Source organism: Triturus cristatus, chromosome 9, assembly GCF_964204655.1.
Source record: "Triturus cristatus chromosome 9, aTriCri1.1, whole genome shotgun sequence".
Lineage (NCBI taxonomy): Eukaryota > Metazoa > Chordata > Amphibia > Caudata > Salamandridae > Triturus > Triturus cristatus.
In genome coordinates this window covers 1,293,680,238-1,293,697,135 of record NC_140592.1, presented here as the reverse complement: position 1 = coordinate 1,293,697,135, position 16,898 = coordinate 1,293,680,238, and the positions used below count along the sequence as shown (strand labels likewise).

The 16,898-nt window shown below is 48.6% G+C and overlaps 1 protein-coding gene and 1 long non-coding RNA gene across 10 annotated transcripts in view; one reads left to right on the top strand and one right to left on the bottom strand.

Annotated features, from left to right (window-relative positions):
- LOC146799806 (uncharacterized) overlaps window positions 1-4,715 on the bottom strand; it is a 56,355-nt gene extending 51,640 nt beyond the window's left edge. Inside the window, exons 1-2 of the long non-coding RNA XR_014968972.1 lie at window positions 3,930-4,715; window positions 3,704-3,830 (exon numbers count right to left, since the gene is read on the bottom strand). This is a non-coding gene — a long non-coding RNA (uncharacterized LOC146799806). The remainder of the gene's footprint in view (window positions 1-3,703; window positions 3,831-3,929) is intronic.
- Window positions 268-16,898, top strand: part of LOC146799805 (ATP-dependent RNA helicase DHX58-like) — a 221,286-nt gene continuing 204,655 nt past the window's right edge. For 5 of the 9 annotated variants that reach the window (XM_085627493.1, XM_085627496.1, XM_085627491.1 and 2 more), the window contains exons 1-2: window positions 273-423; window positions 3,106-3,285. In XM_085627493.1, the coding sequence (XP_085483619.1) occupies window positions 3,118-3,285 (168 nt within the window). In that variant the 5' untranslated portion in view covers window positions 273-423; window positions 3,106-3,117. Of the gene's footprint in view, window positions 424-3,105; window positions 3,286-16,898 lie in introns of all 9 variants that reach the window. The other 4 variants (XM_085627492.1, XM_085627489.1, XM_085627494.1 and 1 more) reach the window with 1 other exon arrangement.

Here is a 16,898-nt window from a genome sequence, read left to right as displayed (position 1 = left end):
GCTGCACCAATGGTAGCCACGCCCACGCTCCTGATTGCGTAGCATTATTTCTCCTACTCGGAGGAACCGGTGCTGTTTCACTTACAGTTTCCCGGGTCCGAACAGAAGATTCACTTTCGGTTTCCGAGTATGACAGCTACGGGGGTGCATTGGAGGGAGTTCGAGACTTCAACCACAAAGTATTTTTTGCAAGCCCACCAATACTCTTTGTAGAGGGGCCGCGGGCTGCACGTCGAAAACCCCTTTTCAGGGGGAACTTTGAAATACTCACTGCTGCTTTAAGTGACAACAGGGAAACTAAGCCGTGAAAAACACCAGAGCCTTTAAAACCGAGAGACTCCTGCTCGCGCCTCAGAGTGCTGGCAGTCTGACAAGAGCCCACGGAGGCGCAGGAAAAGAGACGGCTACCTGAAGAGGTGACAGGTGAGCCACACTTGTTATAAAGCGCTCATTTCAGCACACGCAGACATTGGTCACTGCTTGAGGGTTTAAAACTGCCCCGTTCCATCGTCCTTTGAGGCAATAGTGAGCACCATGGAGCTGGCACTGCTGTGTGTGGAACTATCACTAGTGAGTCTTGTGATAAGCTTGCACTATCACTAGTGAGTCTTGTGATAAGCTTGCACTATCACTAGTGAGTCTTGTGATAAGCGTGCACCTGGGGGCCTTATAAGAGCTGTCACTGGTGAGAGTGAGAAACTGGCGCTGTGAAAAGCTGGTAATGATGGTAGCGTGAAAGGGTCACATTAATGGGCAATGTGATCAGCTGGCACAATAGGCATTGATCTGAGGGCACATCAACATGTCACTCATGAAGCTCTCTCTGGTGATTTGTGGGCAGTGAGTGTGATAAAGCACTAATGAGGAGGGCGGGAAGTGAGCATGTGCGTGCAGTGTGTGTGAGGCGCAAATGTGACAACGCACTGGTGGACAGTGTGAACCTATGACACATCGGCTCGTTAAATGTAAGGATGGTCTTTAAATGTGAGGATGGTCTTTAAATGTGAGGATGGTCTTGAAATGTGAGGATGGTCTTTAAATGTGAGGATGGTCTTTAAATGTAAGGATGGTCTTTAAATGTGACAATGGTCTTTAACGTGAGGATGGTCTTTAAATGTGAGGATGGTCTTTAAATGTTGAGAGTGATCATTAAATGTGACGATGGTCTTTAAATGTTGAGAGTGATCATTAAATGTGAGGATGGTCTTTAAATGTGAGGATGGTCTTTAAATGTGAGGATGGTCTTTAAATGTGAGGATGGTCTTTAAATGTGATGATGTTTTTTAAATGTGAGGATGTTCTTTAAATGTGAGGATGCTCTTTAAATGTGAGGATGGTCTTTATATGTGAGGCTGGTCTTTAAATGTGATGAGGGTCTTTAAATGTGAGAGTGGTCAATAAATGTGAGAAGTGATCTTTAAATGTGAGGCTGGTCTTTAAATGTGAGGATGCTCTTTAAATGTGAGAGTGGTCAATAAATGTGAGAAGTGATCTTTAAATGTGAGGCTGGTCTTTAAATGTGAGAAGGATCTTTAAATGTGATGATGGTCTTTAAATGTGACAATGCTCTTCAAATGTTGTTGAGGGTCCTTGATACTTGTCCATGTGCGCACAGGCAAGGGACTATGTCTAAATATGCCCAGTACCAAGACACTCGGATATTTGTGGTTTAAGGCCACGGCGCCTCATGTGGCAACTATTCAGGCCGGACTGGGAGCCCATAGCAGCACTGGCAATTTTCTTGGACCAGCCCCCGGAGAAGTACTGCCTGGCTGCCTAGAGGCTGAAAACGCTTGCTTGCTGCTTTTGATTTCTGGGGGCTGATATTTGCAGGACCGCTGCAAAAGCGGCCCCCAGTGACAAAACCCGCCCCCAATGCTGCAAACCACTCCCCACCCTTCCAGCCTCCGGGGAAAACACCCTATGCCCGGTACAGCCAGTCCGGCCCTGTCACCAGTACTCGTGAACTCTACCAGGAGTTACGGAAGGCTTGTAAAAAGCCACGTGATGCATATACTTGTGTGTTGGTACCACGCATGTTTCAATATGGCCCCTTGCCTGTATACACATGGATAGGTACCAAGACCCCTTCTCAACAGGGTAAGGCACATAATATGCAAAAAACATTTTTTTTAGAAAATAACACTTAACAATATAGAACCTGTTGTGTTCAGCAGGTAACATACACGTTTTTATGCATGAAGTCTTATATCTACCTCATCATATACAGGACTTGGCATTTGCATTTTTACTAGTGATAAGGTAACAAACCTAAAATTTAAAATGTAATCTAATGTGTCAGTGGTCGTTAACTACGCCTAATTTTGAATTAAAGATCCCAAACCCACTGGATTTTAAAAGATTGTCTAAAGACATCAACATCGTCTCTCCTTGCGTTCATTTTTATCTTTAAAGAAAACAAAAATATTCTTTAGGGGATTAAGGGCTTTCTTAACCAAAACGAATGTCTTCTTGAGCCGGAGCACAGCCCTTAAGACAACGGTCCATGAGCGCTATGTTTTTTTTTTAAGACCACCACGTTTTGATAAGAGGTGTGGAATTTTTTGTTAAATATGTCAAGTCTTGTTTCACAAGCTATTTCCCTCCTAGATCTCTCATCTCCAGTTCCAGCAATCTCTTGCCCGATCCTTATTTTACTAAAACTCAGATGTGAGCTTGAGTCTTCCCGGTGGTCCCCAGCAAAGCCTCAAAGGCCCTCCATGCTGACATTCGATCAGCCGCCTCCATTCTGAACCTCCGGAAATGACGGAAGGCCCAATTCTTCTCTAAGCTTCCTGTTCACTGCCAGGGCACCCTTTGAGTGCTTAACACATTTCCAATCAATTCATCAATAAGAAGTGGTCCTCTTTATTTTAAGAAATAAAAAGAATTTCACCTAGAACAAAAAATCCAAATGGTAAATGTTTTCCGAACATTGCCCATATATAAATAACTACAGAAATCAGGTAATGTAAATTGTTGATCACTTGGGATTGTGCTGCTGTTTAGGGGGTGTGATTACAGAATCCAATTATTTTTTTTATTCAAACAAATTATAATAATAAGGGTATCTGTGATACATTTATTTTTGTAAACCTTTTTCAGTCTCTGGTAACGATGGATCTGTACGATTACCAATGGGAGGTGATCCAGCCGGCGCTTGAGGGGAAAAACATCATAATTTGGCTCCCAACGGGATCCGGGAAGACCAGAGCAGCGGTGTATGTGACCAAGCGACACCTGCAGAACAAGCGCAACGCCAAGGTGGCAGTACTGGTGAACAAGGTAACTTATTGTACTGATCACCATGGGAACACTGTTTTTTGGTGCTCTTGTGGGACAGTGAACGGCTGGTGTAATTTACCACTGCAATAGACTAATGCCTGAATTTGAGTTTGGCGGTGCAGGAGCTAGGGCGGCATGCCACAGCCCCACATTCGCACTGCCAAACTTGACCGCTGGCCACCCGCCAGATTATGACAGTTCCCGTTGTCTGGCGGGCGGTCCTTTGGCGTTCCCACGGTGGTGCATTTAAAAAAGGCACAGCAATGGGAACACCAAAGCAAGTTCCTGCATGGTATGGACTGTTAAGTCATGCCGTGCAGGAACTGGATCTGCTGTCAGGGACCCCACAAGCCTTACCGTCTGCCTGTAGAGTAGTCTCGCAGGGATGACACCCGTCCTCACCTGCTCCATGTCCTACCTCAATTAGTACCAGACCGGGGCATGGTGAAGACTGGGGGAAGGAATCCTCTAGTAAACGTGCCTTAAGGTGCGATACGATGTTGAAGGACCCCTAGTGGAAGGCGTTGATCCTCCTGATCTGTGTCCTAAAAAACAACCACCAAGCTGTTACTTCCTGCCGCTAACAGTAAACATACACACACCCACAGACACAAAAGGAAGGACAGAAGGGAGAGAATAGTCACCTGAAGAGGGCGTGTGCAATCCAGGTACCTCTGGCAGGAGTGCCGACCAACAAGGAAGCGGAAGAATCCAGCAAGGTGCTCCTTTGCCAGTCAACACGATTCCCAAAGACACAAGAGAATCCCACGAAATGAATGTTACGGTATCAGGCGCCCTTGCGCTACCGTGGTGTGGCAAAAAGAAAAGGTGGCAATGCACTCCTGTGCTTGCCAAGTACAAAGGAAAGGGGATGTGGTGACACACTCCGGTGCTCACTGTAATACGGGCAAAGAAAGGTGGCAATGCACTCCAGTGCTTGCCTTAAACAACAAAAGAAAGTAATCAAAGGGCACAAATGGTGACGCGCCCCAGCGCTCACCGTGAAGGAAAGGGGAGAGCGAGTGCGCCCGCACTGGTCTCCCTGCGTTTAGTTTTATAGCGCTCCGGCGCTGACAAGGTGATTAACGTGTGGTGATGAGCTCAGAGCTCAGCGTGGCTTGACAGAGGAGGGTTGAGTGCGCCCGCACTCGGCTCTTGGCAGCTGTGTCAGTGCTCTGGTACTGACTCAGGCAGTGGAAGGCAAATGTTGATGCGCCCAGCGCTCACCGGGATTAAGGAGAAGAGAAGGCAAGCGGTGACGCGTCGGCGCTCACCGTGATCGGAACGGGAAAGCGAGTGTGCCCACACTCGGCTCTTGGCGGCAAAAGCAGCGCTCCGGCGCCGATACGGAGGTCAGAGGAGCCTGTGCCTGGAGCTGCTGGCGTTTCCGTCGGCACCGCCAGGAAGCGTCCGCACTGTATCAGAAGCATTCGTGTGTGGGCGTTGTGGGTCTATTAAGGACGTTCCCCGGAAGTGCTCCAGAGGTGACCTGAGGTACTGCACACACAGGAGAGCTAGACCGCCAATCATACACCACGCACACCTTGCAGCCTCCAGGGACGTGACATCTGCATGTAGAAAGGGGGGCACACCATGTGCCCCCTTGCATGCATCCCCATGGCCAGAGGCAACACCTTAGTTTCCTCACTGCCAGCAGTTTCATGGCTTGAACACCGCCATGAGACCGCTGGCAGTGGTCTCTCCGACCACCACTGCACCTCCACCATGGTTTCGGCGTTCCGATGGACTGCCAAATTCATAATCGAGTCCTAAATTCTTGATGCATTTTACTGCTGAAGGTACATTTGGTAAGCAGAGCAGTTAAGGCTAGAACCTCATGTGCTTGTTTGTACCAAACTATTCAGTTCATGAATATGAGTTCCTGGCCCTTAGCGGCTGGAACACAGTGTTTATCCTCCAGATCTGAAGTTCACTCTGGAGAGGTCATGGCACATCTAAGTGATGTGGGTCTCGAACCAGCCAAACCACATTTCAGCTGTCAGTTGCTACTTCTGGTAATTACTTCACAATCCCCTTCCACCTCCACCCCCCCTTCAGGACTCTGTCCATTTGGTGGAAGACCCTGGTGCTAGCTACCTTTTGTGGTCAGTTTGCTGTCGGTCGTGTGTTTCCTGAGGTCAGTGCTTAGTTGACTTCTCGTTTGCTGCTGTGACTTCTGCTGAGGAACAAGAGGCGCACTTCAGGTTTGACAGGGATCTTGTTTTGTTTACCAGTGAAACACTTGCTGTTGTTTGCTCGCGAAGAAGCAATCTCTCCTCATCTCTCTCTTTCTCTCTCTTATTCTTGGTAGTTTACCCATGCTCCTTTTCCCCCCTAATGCTTTAGGGCTGGCTCCTGGTGTTTAAGCAGGCAGCGTATTCTGAGCACTAGGGGATTAGGAAGGCTAGTGTCCAGGAGATTAGGAAGGCTAGCGTCTAGGTGGATTAGGAAGGCTAGTGCCTAGGGGATTAGGACGGCTAGTGCCTAGGGGATTAGGATGGCTAGTGTCTAGGTGGATTAGGAAAGCTAGTGTCTAGGTGGATTAGGAAGGCTAGTGTCTAGGGGATTAGGAAGGCTAGTGCCTAGGGGATTACGATGGCTAGTGTCTAGGGGATTAGGAAGGCTAGTGTCTAGGTGGATTAGGAAGGCTAGTGCCTAGGGGATTAGGATTGCTAGTGTCTAGGTGGATTAGGAAGGCTAGTTTCTAGGTGGAGTAGGAAATTTAGTGTCTAGGTGGATTAGGAAGGCTAGTGTCTAGGTGGATTAGGAAGGCTAGTACCTAGGGGGTTAGGAAGGCTAATGACTAGGGGATTCGGAAGGGTAGTGTCTAGGGGATTCGGAAGGGTAGTGTCTAGGGGATTCGGAAGGCTAGTGTCCACAAGGATTAGGAAGGCTAGTGCCTAGGGAATTAGGAAGGCTAGTGTCTTGGGGTTTAGGAAGGCTAGTCTCTAGATAGGATTAGGAAGTCTAGTGTCTTGGGGATTGGGAAGGCTAGTGGTACTGTACACCCTGTGGTGTTGAGCACCACACAAGGAACCCTAGATCAGAGATGGCATGCACATTAGAAGTGCTGGCAGTCAGATAGTCCGTCTAGAGCATGTCTTTCTTTAATCATAGCTAAAGTGAGGCAGAAAAACATGAAGCCCAACATTATTATTATGGACTATCATCCTACCAAACAATTGTGGACAAAATACTGACTACCAAATGATTGTGACCATAATTAGAATACTTAAGTAACTCGACTTCTATATACATTGCCAAAATATACCTATCTTCAAGGTACACAGAGTTAAAACAGTAAATCTATACTTGGCTCCCAACATTTAGGCCACAATATTTTTGTAGGGCAATGTTTCTGTCCTCTATATTTTGGCATGCCACCAGAACAACCTAAAATAATCAGAAATTCCTAAAACCTGGGGTTGAAGTTGGGCCCCAAACAGTTTTATCGAACGTGCCCACTAAGATGGTCCAATCAGAATAAGATTCACATCTATACACAGTATTGGAAAGCTTTGGTCAATGTTTCTCAATGCTAGTAAGTGTCTGACTTAATGTTACAGATGGATCAAGGGCGCTGTACTGTGTTTGCTCTTTTTACTACTTTGTTCATCTCACCTGGGTTCAAATTAGGGGAGTTCTTTGAGTTTGAGTCCAGTTGACTGACATTTTGCCAAGCGTCTCCAAAACTCCATTCACCATAAAAAGTGAACTAACATTCCCAAACCACAGGATTAATCATTTCAGGTTAACAAATAAATGGGGCCCAAAATCAGCCTTGCAATATCTAATCTGTATGTCCACTGGACAGCTGGTAAGTGTTGTACGTGGCTCCGGACTCAGTTCTTGAGGGCCAGTTATACCTCAAAAGGTTTAAAATTCAGTGGGGAACGACTGGTGCTGGAAACAGACTTAGCATCCAAAGTAGGCTTCTGAAAGGATACTTAACTCTACAAGCTGATATTTCATTAAAGGGTGGCCATCAGCAGAATTTTTTAATGATGGGAGCACTCATGAGACCACTGCTCCAGGTTTACGTCCTTCCACTCTTTTAAACCCAATCATCTAATTTCTGGAACCTTATGTCCTAGACACAAGGGTCAAACTGTTCCAGAAGCCGATTGGGCTGCCTCAGATAAAGAGCTGTACAACAAGGACCAAGGTAGAGGGGCAATACAACAGGCCTTCTTCAGGCTTGGGGAGGGTGACACAGCCTGCCGCACATCTCTGATCCTGATCTTCCTTGAACTTCCTTGACCTTCCCTGGTAGGTCGCTCCCCCCCCACTGCAGCTCCGCCTGCACCCCCGCTGTCTCTGCTGCCGCCGGTATAATCGAGGCCCTCCTCCACCCACAGGCTTCCACCTGCGCCTCATCCCTGGTGGTCAGTGGTGGCCATAGGTTTGTTTCCGCTTGTTGTCTGTTGCTTGTGTGCCTGTAACTGTCTGCCCGCTCCTCTTCTGTGCCCCCCCCTCTCGCCGCTTTGCTTCCGTGCCCCCTTCTGATTTCTGTACCCCTCACCAACCTCTGTGCCCCCTTATATTCTGTACCACTGACTTCTGTGCCCCTTTGATTTTGTACCCCTTGTGCTTTTTTAGACTTCTGTGCCCCCTTCTCGAGTCCGTGCCCCGCGCCGGTCTCCTTTCCCCCGTCCCCGCCGCTGCCTCCCCTGCGGCCCAGCCCCCTCCGCGCCCATTCGCTCCACCCGTCCCTTGCCTCCCGCCTCCCAGCTGCTCCTCCCTCCCCACCTCCCCATATATGGCGGCTGCTGCGCGGCCGAAGGCGCGCCTAAGGCAAGCCCGTCTGTGCCCGTCCGCGCCTGGACCACGCCCAGCGCCAGAACCCCTAGCCCCCGCACCAGCCACGAGGACCGCCGCCTCCACCCTCGTTGCTCTCAACCCAGGAAAGACTCACACCTGCTGCAAGGCCGCCCCGAAGCGCACCCACGGTCCCTTCACCTGCCGGAACTGCAGCTTCTCCTGCCTCGACGGAACCCAACCAGCTTAGATGCATCCTGATCAACACCCGTTCCGCACACAAACACGACGTCGAACTCTGGGACCTACTCGATACCGCATCACCGGATGTCGCCTTCCTGACCGAGACCTGGATGAACGAAGCCTCCTCGCCAAACATCGCCATAGCCATCCCAGATGGGTACAAGATCACCCGCAGAGACCGCACCAACAGGGCCGGAGGAGGAATCGCCATCGTCCACAAAAACACCATCAGGGTCTCAACAAACACCAACGACACCCTCAGCACTGCCGTACACATGCACTTCCAGATCCACACGGACCCCAAGACCACCCTAAGAGGCACCCTCGTCTACAGACCGCCAGGACCCTGGCCTCAATTCTGCGACTCCATCGCCGACCTCATCAGCACACACGCGCTTACCTCCACCAACTACATCCTCCTCGGAGACCTGAACTATCACCTGGAGAACAACAACAACAACAACTCCTCCACCCTGATTGTCAACCTCGCCAACCTCGGACTGAAACAGCTCGTCACAACGCCAACCCACATCGCTGGCCACACGCTAGATGCCATCTTCTCCTCAAACCTCCACGTCACCTTCAGCCATGCTTCCAAACTCACCTGGACAGACCACCACTGCATCCACTTCTCCTTCTGAAAACCCCTCACACACCACCGCACCCCACAGACCCCCCGCCGCTGCTGGGGCAAAGTCACTGAAGAACAACTGCAGACAAGCCTCCCACTCAACCCTCCGACTAACCCCACCAACCCCGATGAGGGTGCACTCACCCTCGAACGCTGGATGAACAACTGCGCCAACAACCTAGCCCTGCTGAAAAAACCCACCAACAGAGACACCAGCAAAAGAGTCAGCTGGTTCACCCCGGAACTCCTCGACTCAAAACGCACCTGCCGGAAATTGGAGAACAAATGGCACAGCGACAAGACACCAGACAGCCGCGCAACCCACAAAGACGCCATCCGCAACCACCACCACCTCATCAGGACCGCCAAAAGGACCTCCTTCACAGACCGCCTTGACAACAATGCACACAACAGTAAGGAGCTCTTCACCAGCGTTAAGGAACTCTCCAAACCCAGCTCCAGTGCCAACGACATCCCACCATCGCAAGCCCTGTGCGACTCCCTCGCCACCTTCTTTCACCGGAAAATCACCGACATCCATGACAGTTTCAAACCCCGGGCGACCCCTGCAGACCTCGCCGCACCGGACCCACCGCACCCCACTGCCCATGACACCCTTACAACCTGGGCCAACGTGAGCATCGAGGACACAATCAAGACCATGGGCACAATCCACTCCGGATCCCCGTCCGACCCTCTCCCGCACCACATCTTCATCAAAGCCAGCAACTCCATCGCACCCCACCTGTGCAACATCATCAACCTCTCCTTCGAGACCACCACCTTCCCTGAGAACTGGAAGCACGCAGAGATCAACGCCTTCCTGAAGAAACCGAAGGCGGATCCGAGCGACCTCAAGAACTTCTGACCCATCTCCCTGCTTCCGTTCCCAGCAAAGGTCATCGAGAAGATAGTTGACACCCAGCTCACCCGTCACCTCGAAAACAACAACATCCTGGACCCGTCCCAATCAGGATTCTGCAGCAACCACAGCACCGAAACCGCCCTCATCGCCGCCACAGACGACATCAGGATCCTTCTAGACAACGGCGAGACCGCGGCCCTCATCCTCCTGGATCTCTCTGCCGCCTTCGACACCGTCTGCCACCGCACACTACGCACGCGACTCCAAGAGGCAGGGATCTGGGAGAAGACCTTGGACTGGACCAACTCATTCCTCTCTGGCAGAACTCAGAGAGTCCGCCTCCCCCCGTTCCGGTCCGAGGCCTCCGAGATCATCTGCGGCGTCCCTCAAGGATCCTCCCTCAGCGCGACGCTGTTCAACGTCTACATGGCACCACTAGCACGCATCGCCCGACAGTACGACCTCAACATAATCTCCTATGCCGACGACACGCAGCTGATCCTCTCCCTCACCAAGGACCCTCTCACCGCCAAATCCAACCTCCACCAGGGATGAAGGCAATCGCCGACTGGATGAAGGAAAGCCGACAAGACGGATATCCTCATCCTCGGGTCCAACCCCTCAGCATGGTACGACTTATGGTGGCCCGCAGAACTGGGGACCCCCCGGCACCCACCGACCACGTACGCAACCTGGGAATCATCCTAGACTCAAAACTCACCATGACCAAACAAGTCAACGCAGTCTCCTCCACCTGCTTCAACACCCTCCGCATGCTCAGAAAGAACTACAGATGGATCCCGACAAACACGAGGAAAACAGTCACCCAGGCCATAGTCCGCAGCATACTCGACTACGGAAACACCCTCTATGCCGGAGCCTCGTCCAAGCTCATCAACAGACTACAGAGAATCCAGAACGCCTCTGCACGCCTGATCCTCGACGTCCCGCGCCGCGACCACATTACCCCCCACCTGAGGAACCTGCACTGGCTCCCCGTTGACAGGAGAATCTCCTTCAAGTTCGTGATCCACGCACACAAGGCACTCCACAAGACCGGACCAGCCTATCTCAACAATCGACTCTGCTTCTACGTACCCAACAGGAAACTCCGCTCTGCTGACCACGCCCTGGCCACGGTCCTGCGCATCCGTTGAACAACCTCCGGAGGCAGGTCCTTCTCCCACCGCGCCGCCAGGACCTGGAACCCCCTCCCCCTCCACCTATGACAAACCGAAGACCTGCTGACCTTCAGGAGACAACTCAAGACCTGGCTCTTTGACCAGTAGAAGCAGAACCACCCCGCCCCCCCACCCCCAGTGCCTTGAAACCCTTACGGGTATGTAGTGCGCTTTACAAATGACATGATTGATTGATTGATTTCACACTTTTCCTTCAGATCACACAATCCTCCCAATTAATCCTCTTCCTTCTCCATTTCTTTACCAGGTATCCTCTTATAAATGTGTACACCAGGAAACTTCCTGAGTTATTCCAAACATACTTCATTTTGGTTTCTTGTATTCCCTTTCTTTGTTTTTTGTTTTTGTTTTTTAAGTTTCAAAAAAACCTTTATTCAGCATATGATAGCAGTACACAGTATAATGCCTACAACCACGAGTGGCCGGCAGCATGTTATAAGAAATGAAAGGCAGTGGTGTACACAGCGATTCGCCTACAACCCAATAAGGGCCGGCCGCGTCACGGTAATCACAAATATGCAATATGATAGCCCAAAGGGTCTGCAGCATTAACAACTGAACAAAACAACCTAAATAAACCCTGCCTCGCTAGCCTCACGGTAAGAGTAATCAAGAAGGTCAACACTCCGCATCGCCTCATTAAGTGTCTAGAGTGTTAAAGCCCAGTCTTAGCTGTAGGGGGAAGGGGGGCAGGCTCGCCCGGCAGCCGCGGGTTCGACAGCAAGTAGGACTTCAAGGGCCCCCATATGTCCCGGGGCCGGGATGCCGGGATGCCGGTGGCAGGAGATCAGAGTACAGGGCAAGCTGGTCCTGCCAAAGAATCATTGTCTTCATCCAATCTTTGAATTTCGGCGCCCTCCCTCTGCCCCACCTGCAGGGCACCCCCCATTTGGCAAGAAGGAAACAGATAGAGGCAAACCTCCTATGCGCCACAGGGAGCTTCTCGGTGTAACCCAGTACACCCATCAGTGGAGACAGCGGCAGCGGGTCACCCAGCATCTTCCCGACGGCATCAAATACCTGCACCCAATAATCCTGAAGGGCCGGGCAACTCCAGGCCAAATGCAGCATGTCGGCCTCGTCCACGCGGCACCTATCACACCTGGCATCCGCCCGCAGCCCAAACCGTCTCAGACGGGCAGGCGTATAATAGTATCTCTGTACATATTTAAAGTGCGTAATGCGCAGCCGGCTGCTAGCGGACACCTTCTCTATCTGCGTACAACAGTAGCGCCACTCACGGTCCGAGATTTCCTGTCCCAAGTCCTGGGACCAACGAGCTCGGGCAGCACTTTGTGATGCGCCAACTTCAGCGTATAGTGATTTATAAAGGGTAGAGACCAAGTGGGACGCAGTCTGTGCCCCCATGAGTGTATGTATCTGGGGGAGCACCGGCGGTTCCCGCGGGTACCCCGGGGTACAGGCTCGCATTCCCTCCCGCAGGCGTGCATACAAAAATATTTCCATAGCATCAGGGGGATGTTCCGGACATAGCTGCTGAAGGGTGGCAAATGTCCCGTTAGGGTAGATGTCTCCCCACGTGCTGATTCCCCACCGTTTTTGGAATTTGTGGAAGATGCCCTCCCGGAGGAGGGACAGCTGGGGGTGATACACCAGCGGCATCCGGGGGAGTAGATCACTGGGGCCTGCAGTTTGCGTGCAATCCACCCCCAAGCCCGCACCGTGCAGTCCATGGTTGTGGGGTCCCGTATGCGCATCGATGTGCGCTGCAGGAGCGCCCCCTCCAGCGGGACGGGATCAGCCAGCCAGTGCTCTACAGCCATATGGGCCGTGTATTTCGGCCCCCTAAACCAGTAATGCGCATAGTGCGCCTGGGCGTACATATAATATAATTCGAAGTTAGGCAGTTCGAGTCCCCCCGCCGCATATGGACTGGACAACGTTTCCCATTTTATCCGTGGCTGCTTGCCACCCCATAGGAGGCGCAAAAGTGCCGTCTGTAGCGCAGAGAAAAAAGGTCGGCCCGGGAAGTAGGGTATTTTCAGGAAGTAGTAAAGGAACTTAGGTAATACTACCATCTTAACCAACGAGATCCTGTCCGCGATTGAGAGAGGCATGGCTATCCATCTAGTAATCGTGTCAGAGAGCGTGTCCATGGCGCGCCCATAGTTATCACGAATCACTTCCTCTCGGTCCAGAGCAACATTCACCCCAAGGTATCGGACAGTGTCAGTGCACCATTCCAGCGGGAAGTCCAGCGCAAAGGGAACAACTGCTGGAGTGAGCGGGAGTATTTGAGACTTCGCCCAGTTGATCTGTATGCCAGACAGCCCACCAAAATGAACGAACTCCCGCAAGAGCGGGTTCAGGTTATGTTTCGGGTCTTTAACATATAGGGTAACATCATCCGCATATAGCGAGATCAAGATGGGGCGCAGCAGGCATCGCAATGCCTTCTCCTGATGGTTGCATTCCCTTTCTATCTAAACTCTTGGAGCATCTTTAAATTTAACCCGCGCATCCAATACCTTGACCAATAATGTCCTCTCTCGCCGCTACAACCTGAATTTCACATCATATATTCTGCAAAACTGCAGTGTTCCCTTCTTATTTTCCTTGCACTCTATGCTGCTTTTGACTTAGCATATCACTCTGCACTTCTTTCTGTTCTCTGCTCTCTTGGCATCTCTAAGTCTGCAGTATCTTTGCTCTCACCTTACCTTGTTGAACGCTCCAGCATTCTAACCCTTTATATCTCTGCTGTGGGTTCTGCAGGGCTCTGTTCTTGCCCCTATTCTGTTATCTAGTTACGCCCCCTTGCGTCTCCTCATCTGGACAGCCACTTCAACCCCAGTGACTTACAGATTTATGTCTCTATTTCTTCTTATTGTTCTTTCTTCCCTCCATCTCAATCCCACCAAAGTTGAGATTCTTTTCTTCTCTTCCCTCCATCTATTCCCTTCCTGATGTCATACTCAGCTTGCCTTCTATTGAACGTATGTGCTGTTGGGTCCTTCTCCTTCCTTCCACTCTCAGATCTCATCTGCAGCCAGTACCTATTATTTTGTCTTCATATAGTACTTTTCCTCCTCAGTTTACATGCAGGTAAAATTCTCTTCTCAGGCCCTTTATTTTCACTTTGAGTCTACTGCTCTTTCCTTGTTAGACTTGGTGTGTACCCTCTTACTCCCATGCCATCTATCTTTAACACTTCTGGTAGATGTAATTTTCTAGCCACCATTCTCTTATGTGATTAACCCTTCGTTGGTATCTTGTCGCTGGCTTCCACAAGTTTCTTACCCTGATTACAGTCGCCTCACTTTATTGCAATATAACGCAATAATAAGTTGCGAGCACCACACCTTGATTTTTACAGTGGTAAATTTTGCAGGTCAGGTTGCCGAAATTTACTAGGGAAAAAATAAGCGGTAAATAAAGGGGCATCTGGATTATGGTGCAATATGCATCTAAATCCCCAAGTTATGCCCCATTTTGAGGGCAGTAATTGTAATTGGTGCTATTTATCACAGCCAATAAATTATTTTTTGAGTTTAGAATGCTTTATTGAGATGAAATACAAAGTAAAATGACAATATAGAATATGACAACTAAGGTCAAATGGTATCATAGCAAAAAATGGAAATAACATATTAGGACTATAGAAGAAGTATATAATGTATAAACAGATAGAACCTTCTAAACTAATACTTAGAACAAATGCAATTTTAATATTTTAAAAGGAGGTGGGGAGGAAAAGGGAAGGAAAAAGGAGGGGTAAGAGAGAGGGGAGAAGAAAAGGATAAGGGGAAGTAATAAAGGGAAGTAATAATCTGCAGCTGAGAAATCATGGAAAAAACTCACAATAAGGAAGAAAATGAACAGCATGTTATTAAAGTTGTTGAAACGGTTCCTAACAAAATAAATGAAAAGTAAGTTAGACGAGGAACCTGGAAAGAAATGGGGTGAGTGGTGACCAAAGAACATCCTTTTTAATCAGTAGGGATGTAGAGGTGGCAAATGTACATCTAATCTGTGACGATGGCATAGTAGGTTCCACCAAGCTTGATATGAAATTTTAGAAGTGTCCTTCCAGTTGGCGATGATAATCTAGAAAGTAATAGCTAAAAACAAGTCAATAAACTTACCTATGTTTCCCTGAGCGTTCCAAATAGGGGAGGAGCTGCCCAGAAAAACGTGTACAATTTCAAAAGAAACACTGGTGGATAGAATCTCATTTAACTTCTTCCAGGTAAGTGACCAGAAACTCTTAACCATAGGACAAAAAAAGAACATATGAAGCAAATCGCTAGAAGTATGAAAACAGGACCAGAATTTTGTATCAGCCAATAATTTAAACCTATGAAGTTCTGTAGGGGTGAGGAAAAGCCTATTATAAAAGTAGTAGAGAGTCTGCGTGGTGCTTGCTGAGCGTGAGGAGATGTGAATTTTATAAAGGACACCTAGACATTTAATATTCTTGGGGTTCCATTTAAAACCTATATCTTGAAACATATGGGAAAAGCAGTGCTTGTTCAATGGCATAACCTCGCATTTGTACAGATTAAGTTTATAACCAGAGACTAGAGAATACTCTTTTAAAAGAGAGAAAAATGTTGGCAAGGAGGTAGTGAGATTGGAGAGAGATAATAAAATGTCATCCGCATAAGCAGTAAACTTAATTTCTGTGTGTTTAAATTGAAAACCTGTATAGAGTGAAGAGCGGCGCAATATGTCAAAAAAGGGTTCTAGGGCCAAAATAAATAAAAAAGGGGATAAGGGGCAGCCTTGTCTGGTTCCTCTGTGAAGTGGAAAGTATGTGGATTGGCAACCGTTTACCTGTTGCAGGGATTCCTGCAACAGGTAAACGGTTGCCAATCCACATAATTCCAGATGGAAGTGGAAAGTGCTGAGTATAACAGCTGGATGTATCTGAGAATGGAGGGGCTAAAACTATGCCATTTCAATGCACCGAAAATGAAATCCCAGTTTACCCTGTCGAAAGCTTTTTCAGCATCCAACGCGATTGCAGCAATCGGTGAAGTCACCTTGGAGGCCAAATGAATAATGTTGAGGAGAGCCCTTGAATTATCTGTGATGGACCATTCTTTAACAAATCCTGATTGGTATATATTGATTAGATCTGGAATGACCAAATTGATTCGGAGGGCTAATAATTTGGCAAATATCTTACAATCCGTATTGATTAAGGAGATGAGTCGGTAATTTTTACATAAAGAGGGATCTTTATCCTTTTCAGGGATTAAACACAGCATAGCTTGAGTGAAAGAACCTTGTGAAGAACCAGAAGCTAAGAAATGATTTATGAGGGACAGCAACTGAGGGACCAGGAATTGTTTGAAATGAAGAAAAAAACGTACCGTGAAGCCATCTGGGCCGGGTGTTTTATCTTTAGGAAGTTGGATTATGGCATGTGTGATTTCTTGTTCTGAGATAGGACCATCAAGGGATGTGAGATCCGTGTGATTGTCTGAGGATTTAGGAATACATTGAAAGAAGGAGTCAATTTGATCAGCGGAAGGAGTAGATTCAGGGGTATAAAGAGGGGAATAGTAGTTAGTGACACATTCAAGAATGTTAGTGTCAGTAATGTGTCTAATTCCGTTACTATCCGTGATAGCAGCAATCTTGGATTTTTGTTTTTTAATTTTAAGATAATTAGCTAGAGATTTGCCCGTTTTGTTCCGTCCACCATACATTTTTGCGTTAAATTTAAGCAGATTGTTGCAGGCATTGTCCCAGGATAGTTTATTATATTGCATTTTAGCATTAATGAGAGTGGACAGTGTAGTGGCACAATTTATAGTAAAATATTCGTGTTCTAGGATCTTGATTTGTTTTAGAAGTGAAATAGTAGCCTTAAGTGCCATCTTCTTTTTCCGGGATACAAACTCTATTATAAACCCTCTAGCAGTGGCTTTAAAAGCGTCCCAAA